The following is a 10025-nucleotide window of genomic DNA, read 5'->3' as shown; positions in this document are numbered from 1 at the left end:
GTATCCAATATCACCATTTATAACCACAGCCTTCCAATTTCACATTTTCAATGTTAATTCCAATTATTTATGCAAAATAATGATTTAATCAAAATTAGGGCAAAATCCCCTCTTTCCAAATATCAACCCAAACACCAAAATCAACTATTTTGGCACAACATGATCATATATTCAAGTCTCATACTCATTTACCTCATATTCATCAAAACCCCTCTTTTCATTTCACACCCAAATCCAAGATTTGTCCAAACCACAACCAAATCTCGTCATCTATACGCAATAGTAAATAACTAAGCTCAAAATCATATTAGAGTGTAGAAATTCCCTACCTTAAGTGTAGAAGACGAACAAGCAGGATCGAAACTCCAAATATGACGAAACAAACTCTTACTTCGATCAACACAAAGCTCTTGAAGCCCTCTACCTTATTCTCAAAGACACTAGGGTCAAGAACACAATGGATTTAGATGAAACCTTAGAGAGAAGGTGGCTGCTAGAGAGAGAAGCTACAGATTTAGGGTTTGAGAGTGAAAAAGGAGATCAAAAATGCAACAAAATGGTGCTGTTGTGTATTGATGTACACCAGGCTCGCTCGAGCGAAGGAGTTCTCACTCGAGCGACTAGACACAAAAAGGTCGCCTCGCTTGAGCGCAAGAATTGTAGCTCGAGCGTGGAATGAAAAGCTTCAGGTCTGCCACCAAAGCAGACGCACGCTCGAGCACAAGAAGCCTTGCTCGAGCGAAGAAACAATTTCACAGGGCTCGCTCGAGCAAAGAATAGATTACTCAAGGCTTGCTCGAGCGAAGAATCCAAAATCTGGGCAACAACCATTTGTACCAAAAGACAACCAATCTGTTCCAAACTCGCTCAACAAGTCCCAAAACTTAAATTCAAAGAATTAAAGGGATGAAACAAGACATAGACAACAATATACACTTACGGAACCCGAGTCCTGAACACAATAAAGGTCGGGGTAAAGTCGGGGATCGCTATATCCCAGGCATTTGGAAAGGTATCAAACTCCACAGCAACAAATGGAGTCCATGTGGGGGTGTCTGTTTCCGTGATTGGAAGACCCATGGAGCCAGCCCAATTGTAACTGGATCGGGAATCATGGGGAACAAGGAAGAATGTAAGCCCATCTGCAAAACTTGAGTTTCCTTCTGAATCAATGACCAACAAGAAATAAGTGTTGAAGTTTGCCAATGTTTCAGAAGCTTGGTCCCCAAGGTCAAAAGGATCTTTATATATGGCTTGACCGACTTTCCATATTTCGTTTGGAGTGATTTGGATGACGTCATTGGATAAAATAGCATTTCCTTTCATGGTGACATTTTCAAACGTTTGATTAATATTGGTTAAGTTGAAGCTCAGTGCATTTGCATGAAGGGGAAAGTAGTAAAGGGTGATCACAAAGTAGAAGAAGAAAAAAGAACAAAGCAAAATATGTGATCGGAGGGTGGGATTGCAAGAGTTAGGGGTGAGCATGGTCTAGATTGGACCGGATTAGAGTAAAACCAGGACCAATCCGTTATCTACGGATCCTGAAAAATTGAAACCAATCCAATCCGTTTAAATCGTGGAACCAATCCGAACCAATCCATTTAAACACGGATTGGATCGGTTTAGGACCACGGATTTACATAATTAAATAACAAAAAATATATATAAAACACTTTAATTTCATAAAAATATAAATATAGCACCATATTAGTTTCACAATAGCAACATGTTTTTTCATAATAGCGACAAACTGTTCTAGAATTTAAACAACCATAAGAAAATTAGTTACACCATAAGTATTTAGACCATTACAAATCAACGCTAAAAACTAGCAAACAAAAATAATAAAAGAAGATACTATGCAAGTTTAGGTTTGGATTTAAGTTTTATATGAAATACGAGAAGATACTATACAGGAAGGTGTGTAATAAAAATATAGACTATTTGTATATGGTCCAGATCGGTTCCAATCTGGAACCGTGGGGTTCAATCCGGAACCAATCTGTGAACTACGGATTTTTAATTTTTCAATCCGGAACCAAACCACGGATTCAAAAAACCAATCCAAACCTACTGGATTAGATTGGACTGAATCGAATTACGAATTTTACAGATTCCTTACTCAGCAAGAATTGCAGACTGCCATATCCATGGCTGGTTGTGAGGAAAATTAACTCTTGATGAGTGAGTTTAGAAGTATACATGCAACTCTGTATATAAATTAACTCCACTATGGAAGATGCTTTAAATTACAGACTCTATGTGACTCTAACTCTATCACTTTAATATAATTTTTTATTCCCACTATTAAAGATGGTCTAAATTGCAGATTCTGGGTACAATTACCGAGAAAAACTTTCACTATATTCTTTGTATAACTAACTCTATCACCTTAATACAATTTTTTAATCCCACCATTAGATGCTCTAAATTGCAGATTCTCTGTACAATTACCAAGAAAGACTTTCACTATATTCTTTGTATAACTAACTCTATCACTTTAATACAATTTTTTTTTTGATAACGACTTTAATACAATTTTTTAATCCCACCATTATAGATTCTCTAAATTGCAATTCTCTGTACAACTCTAATTCAACCATTAGCGAGAAAGACTTTTCATTTATCAAGAAAGACTTTCAAATGGTTGTGCCTTACGACACAATAGGCTGTCATGAAATCTATTAAGAGTGTATTTTGAGTCTTTTTCGATAATTTAAATTGTTCATTTTGTAAGATTCGTCGAGTAGATTATTCATAGAAAAAATTAAATAAATTAAGACTTGATCATGGGGTTATTGATGTCTCATTAACTAGATTTTTTTAAATAGATGATATAATTGACAAATCTTATAATATAAACTTTTCGAATTATCAAAATACACTCAAGAAATACCTTTAAAGTTCCTCACAACAACAGGGTTGTTGTGCCTTTTAATACAACAACAATCCTCAATCCTATTTTATATAATAACTAGTGTATGTTCGTGTTTGAAGGCATGATATAAATAAAATAAGTGAATAAAAAGTAAAAAATAAAAAAAATAAAGAGAAAAATAAAAAGGACAGAGGGAGAAAAGTGGGCAAGAGAGAGAGAGAAAATGCATGAGTGAAAAAAAGGATGGAAACGAAGGTAGGTGAGAGAGAGAGAGAGAGAGAGAGAGAGAGAGAGAGAGAGAGAGAGAGAGAAACAAAGAGGGCGAAAATAAGGTGGTGAGTGAGAATTAAAAAAATCTTGATCCTATAATGAATTTGGAAATCAATCTCAACCTTTGAAATAAAATGTATCTCTAAGAAATTTTGACATATTTTCAAAAACCCTCATGCTTTATTTTATAGAAATTTTAGATAAGTATGACCCTTTCATTTACCAAGAAAAACCAGAGTTTTCAATCTAAAAAAAAAAAAAAAACTAGGGTTGCGTTTACTTCTCTTTTCAAATTGTGATTCTAATAAAAAAAATTCAAAACTCATTACGAAACACAACTCAAAATTCAATTCAAAAACCATTTTCAAAACTCATAATGAAACATACAACTCAAAATTCAATTTAAATTTTTTTTCAAAATTCATAACCAACTTTTTGAAAACACTATTGAAAAAAAAAATTCAAAAAAATATTTCATTTTATTTTTTTAAAAAAATTATTTTTAGAATCATGATTTGAGTGTGGAGTTGTGTTTTGAGTTATGAATTTTGAGTTGAGTTTTGAAAAGAAAAAATTTGTTTGGTTATGAATTTTAAAAAGAGTTTCGAGTTGTATTTTGTGTTTTGAGTTGTACTTTCAAATTTGTGTGTAGTACCCTTTTTTAATTTTTTAAAATATTTTAAAAAAAATTTAAAAAATATTTTTTATTTTAAATATATAATTTTTATTCTAAGTTTTTTTTTTTATTTTTTACATATTTTTTTATTTTATAAATATTTTAATTTTTTATATATTTTAATTTTTTTTAAATATTTATTTTTTTATTTAAAAAAAATCGAATCTCCATATATATATATATATATATATATATATAAATCATAATAAATTATTTGGCCAATACTTAAAAAAAAATGACCAAAATTATTTTTCAAAAAAATAAAAAAATTATTTTTCTACAAAAATAAAAATAATTTTCAAAAAAATATAAAATAAAAAATAATCTTAAAAAACAAAATAAATTTTTTTAAAACAATTTTTGAATTGAATTTTTTCAGTAGTTTTGAAAAGAGTTCAGTTGTAAGTTTTAAAAAGAGTTTTTGAATTGAATTTGGAGTTATGTGTTTGGCTATGAGTTTTGAAAATAATTTTTAAATTGAGTTTTGAGTAATGTGTTTGGTTATGATTTGAGTGTGAAGTTATGCTTTGAATTTAAAATAGTAAAAGAATGAAATAAAATATTTAAAATTAAAAAATATTTAAAATAAAAATTATATATTGAAATTAAAAAAATTAAACATTTTATTAAACATTTTAAAATAAATAAATCCAAAAAAATTTCAAAATACAAATCAAAATTTAAAAACTCAAAACTCAAATTACAACTTAAAACTCTTATCAAAATTTAAAATTCAAAAACTCAAAACATTTTTCAAAACTCATAATCAAACAAATTTTCCTCTTTTCAAAACTCAACTCACAACTTCATATTTAAATTACAACTCCAAACTCAAATTATGATTCTAAAACTAAACCAAACAGAAGACTTTCCCCTTATCAAAAATCAATCTCTCTCTCTCTCTCTCTCTCTCTCACACACACACATTATAACATTTTTTTAATTTAAAACTCTTCTACAATTTTAGAAATAAACTCTTATCTATACTATATATTAAGCAAAAGAGGGTTTTTAACCCCAAGCCTTGTGGGAGCTCCAATCTCCCAATCTAAATTTCCTAATTTTTTGATTTAAAAAAAAAATCTTAACATTTATTAACTTCTCCTAACCCCCAAGTCTTCCCTCATAATAACAGTTTAATGCATTAAAAACAAGCATAAAATTTTTTTTTTGAAATCCAACGCATATGAATTTCTTGAAAAGTCCCAACATATATGATTATTATCCCTCATAATAACACTTTAATGCATTAAGAACAAGAATAAAAAAAAATTCTTAAAAAGTCTAATACATATGATTATTATCAAAATATTAAACTTTAATATAATATTATAAAAAAAAAGACATTTAATTCCTTGAAAAGTCTAACACATATGATTATTATCAAAATATTAAACTTTAATATAATATAAAAAAGAAATAAAAGAAGACATTTAAAAAAAAAAAGACATTTAAAAATCGCAATTCACATATATAAATAATTGTAAACACAATCCGTGCATAGCACGGGTGATATGCTAGTCTCTCTATTATACAAAAATCAACAATGTTAGAGATCTTAACAAAATTATTACTTTTTTTTTTTATTATCAAACATTCACATAATGTGAGGCTCACACTCATATGAGTCCTACACCTATGTGAGTGTTTAATTAAAAAATGAGAAAATTGGTCTAACATTCCTCTCTAACTTTTAACAATAGGAGAGATCCACAATATTTTTTTTTTTGGTAGCCTAAGTCCCTCACCCTCACCCACAACCATATCTCTCTCTCTGTCTCTGTCTCTGTATATATATGTATACATATACCAAATCTCTATTCCTCTATCTCTTTCGTCACTTCTTTCTCTTCCGTCTCTATATTCTCTCTCTCTTTCTCTCTCTCTATATATATGTATATATCTGTGAATTTTGGTCTATATTGTAAATTTTTCATTAGGGCTTTCACTTTATCTCTCTCGCTCTCTCTCTCTCTATATATGTTAGACGTATTTATTTTGATGATTTATTTAATCATGTTTGAATTTATTTAAAAGAGAAAAATAGAATCCAAAATTTATTTTGATGATTTATTTAATTATATTTTAATCAAAATTTATTTTGATGATTTATTTGAAAGAGAAAAATAGAATCAAAATTTATTTTGTCCCATTATTTATCACCTAAACCTTTATCCTAAATGTTGTTAGAATGCATTCAATATTTGATTAAATCAGGAGTTCAAACAGCCTAGCACAGCAGCAGGCCAAAATGTTCAAAAGGTTCAAGTGGAAGATATTCAAATTAGTAATGATGGAAGTACAACGGCTATAAAGGTTCAAAAGGTTTAAGTGGAAGATATTCAAATTTGTAATGATGGAGTGAAAGATATTCAAATTGGTAATGATGGAAGTACAACGGCAATAACTTCAAATGAATACAACGGCTATAATTTTCATTATATATACCAAAGTCTCTCATATAAACAAGTTACAAAAATACCTTAAAATATTCTTTGATCTATAATCACTCACATCTATTCTCAGAAATTATACACTGAGCCTTATAGCTTTAAGCCCATCTTTCCTGTGTGAGATTTACAGAAAAATCAAAGCTTCATTTTATATATCTATCTTTGAGAGATATTTATTGTAAGCTTTCTTTGAAAGCAAAAATACCATTTCATCTTGTAAAAGCGTTGCAAACACTGTATTCTTGGAATCTTGAGAGTGATTGTGAATCACCTAAGATTTACAAGGGTTTGGGCTTGTAAAGTCTGTGTAAAATCCGTGGAAGATTGCTCCATTTGTAAAGAGGTTGCTAGCACCCCTGTGAAGTTAGAAGATAGTGAAAAATCTCAAGTGAAGCTTGAGGAGTGGACGTAGGCTGAGTTGAAACCGAACTACTATAAATTTGTTTGCCTCTCTCTCCCTTATCTCTTTATTTTATTTTAAATTGCCATAGCTATATTTCACATTTTTACTGTGCTAAAATCATTAACTGACATAGTTGTTAAGACACTTGTTTTAATTATTTTTATTTCATTAATTATATTTAGGTATTGTGCTAGTCATAATTTTTATTAGGGTATTATTAATTTTAATTGTAAAAACCTAATTCACCCCCCCTCTTAAGTTGTCTTTTGGGTAACAATATATATATGAAAATTTTAGTCGAAACCCTTCCATTGGACCCTTGTTTGGTAAAAAGGACAACTTAATTTATTTTACTTCATAAACTCCCTATGGAGGAAACATATAATTGAGTAAGGACAAAGTTGAAAATCCTACGTGATTTGTGATTAAATCAAGATTAACTTATTCCAAATCCCAATTAATTCAAAACACTCAACCTAAAATCATCAAACACTTACGAGAGTGATTTTAGTTTGTTTGTTTTTGAGAATAAACAATAAATCGACACAAACGATTTTTTACGTGGAAAAAACCACAATTGAAGAACCTTCAATTGTAATCAAAAACCACGGGCGAACCGCCACTATCAATCCACTACTGAAGAACGAAAAGATTACAAAGATACCATACAAATTACCCAACCCAGTCAATTTGTCTCTGAATCTTCTGTAACTCTTTCACCACACCTTCGTCACGGAATTGATCCTAAAGTTGATTCCACACCACAACTTCACTTGTCGAATTAACGACTGCGTAGAATCAAACGCCTTTTGAATTCTACGCTTTAATCTTCGGAATCCACCGAAGTGAACTTACTTGAAACTTAAGAAGCAACCTCCTTGATGTATGAATCGCAATGCATAAGTTCAGAACTCTCTCAAGAACATCAAGGAAAACTATGAAAAATCTCCAAAGAAAACTTTAAACACAACCCTAGTGCTTGTAGATCAGATCTAGGAAAAAACTCCTTCAAAAAAACACCCTTAATAGCTTTAAATAGGAATCTGGATCCGCGATCTCTGCTCGAGCTCAACACAGCCCGCTCGAGCGGACTGACCAAAAACTGCGTGCGAACAAACTGAGATGCGCTCGAGCGTAGGAGAATCCGCTCGAGCGTAAAATCACACCCACCAGTATTTTTTGCTTGCCCTGACAAAATACTGAGACCTACTAATCTACGCTCGAGCTCACAAGGATCCGCTCGAGCGGACAGAACAAAAACACAAAAAATTACATTTGAATCAACACAATGTTTTGTCTCCGGATTTGACAACATAGGGACCTAACAATCTCCCCCTTTGTCAATTCCCGGACAAAACCTTTCTAACCATTGTTCCTTACACACACGCACTATAAAAGTTTCAAAGCAAATAAACAAAACATTCTTTTAAAACCCGAAAACACACAACTTGAGAAAGAATTCATTCATTCAACTTCATCCACTTATGCGCGTGTTCCATGAGCCTGAAAAAGAACACCCAAACACAAGCCAACCAAAAACAGGTGGAACTGGATTAAATAATAAACCATTAAGCCAATCATAAGCAAACCAGTATCCATCCATCCATAAACATATATCCAAAATATAACCAAAAAGAAAAAACTATATAAAATCCAACTGTACCAAGGAAGGATAACCAGAGAACAACTGTACCAAAAAAGTGTACCCAACTGTACCCACACAACATCACTCCCCCTTTTTGGCCGGGGATCAGAAATCAAGCATCGGGTGGCCGTGGAGTCTGAATGAGACGGGCGAGATAGGTGAGAGTCTCCTCAATCTGACCAAGACGACCATTAAAGGCATCGAAGCGAGCATCCAAAAAATCCAAGCGTCTGATCATGGCCCCCGCGAACTGCTAAAACAGAGCAGGAAGATCCGAAGGGGGAACAGGAGCCTCATTATCATCACCGGCTGCGGTGGCATCAAACGCGGCTTCTTCAGCAAGACCAGCAGCAACTCCTGCAGAAGGACCAACCCGGGATGACTCCCCCTTAATATGAGCTCGACTTTGAGACATAGTTTTCTTGGTAAAAGGGCGAGAAGGAGAGGCAAACTCATCATCTTCTAGGATAGGGGTCCCAAGGTCAGACAAAATTCGGTTGATCAAGCAACCGTAGGGAAGGCCAAGCTTTTTATGCCCATGAGCACCGATCATCTTTTTAATAATAAGAGAGGCGAGATCAATAGACCGGTGACGGGCAATACAGGACAAAATGAATCCTTGGTCTTGTTTGACCTCGGATGAGTGTGTGGTGACAATGATGTTGGCGCAGACAATCAGATTAAGCAGTCCGAACTCCGGAAGAAGTTCAAACTGTTTAATCAAACCTCCTTTAGGCCAATGACGGGCAACACCACACAGCTCCAAAGCCACATCATCAAAGTTACAAGTAGGACGGTCAGGAACAGGGAAAGGATAGTATTGGGGAAAGACTTGCTTAATCTTAAGAAGTTGGCGAATCAATACAGGGGTGATGGAAATGGATTTTGACCGAACCCATGTAGTGAAAGATGGCTCATAATCACGAATACCCTCCATATTACAATAGAATTCTCGAACCCAATCGAGATTCTGACGCCCAGAAAACAATAAAACAAGGTCACCACCTAGAGGGTCGAACAAAGAACGAATGCGGATGGACTCAAATGTATCAGGTTGAACATTCCGTTCTAAATGAACTGTGAGATTCACAAAAGATTTGTGGAAGGACTTGGATTGTGTGGCCGACTGAAACCTAACAGGGTTATAGGGAGGGCGAGAGACGGTGGCCTTTCGGCGTTTAGGAGCAGGAGCAGACATGACGAAAAAGACACTATAACACCCAACAACCCAACAAACCCAAAACCCAAACCACACCAAAACAAAACCAAAGCAAATCATTAGTTCAATAACCAAATTAAAAAAAAACAGGGCATGAAATCCTCAATGTGCAATGCAAAAGATCAAGCATGAACAAAGAGGAGCATGGTATTGAAGAACTCATAACTAATACACCCAATATGAGAGAAATTGCAAAGTATAAGTATGAATCATGAGAAAATCAAAGCAATGTATTCAAGACCAGACCCATACTCACGCACAGTGACCTCAACAACCCATAAAGACATGAAAGCAGGAACACAGATAAACCCGAATACCACAGACACAATAAAGAAAACACACATAAAAATCAGACAATAGGACGAGGAAAAGGTGTGAGAGAGAGAGAATCACAAAAACGACACACAAAACCCACAAAATCACAAACCCAACACCCACTATAACCAAATAGAACAAAAATCAACGAAAATAAAAGAGA

The 10025-nt window shown here is 33.0% G+C and overlaps 1 protein-coding gene across 1 annotated transcript; it reads right to left on the bottom strand.

The window, feature by feature from the left end:
* Positions 1 to 936: 936 nt before the first annotated feature.
* Positions 937 to 1326, bottom strand: LOC114276663 (lectin 9-like). The gene has a single exon (XM_082897309.1). The coding sequence runs from the start codon at positions 1324 to 1326 to the stop codon at positions 937 to 939; it is 390 nt and encodes a 129-aa protein (XP_082753435.1).
* Between the last annotated feature and the right edge of the window lie 8699 nt (positions 1327 to 10025).

Source organism: Camellia sinensis, chromosome 12, assembly GCF_055761805.1.
Source record: "Camellia sinensis isolate YWXY chromosome 12, ASM5576180v1, whole genome shotgun sequence".
Classification (NCBI taxonomy): domain Eukaryota; kingdom Viridiplantae; phylum Streptophyta; class Magnoliopsida; order Ericales; family Theaceae; genus Camellia; species Camellia sinensis.
The sequence above is the reverse complement of the archived record's forward strand: the minus strand, read 5'-3'. Positions and strand labels throughout refer to the sequence as shown.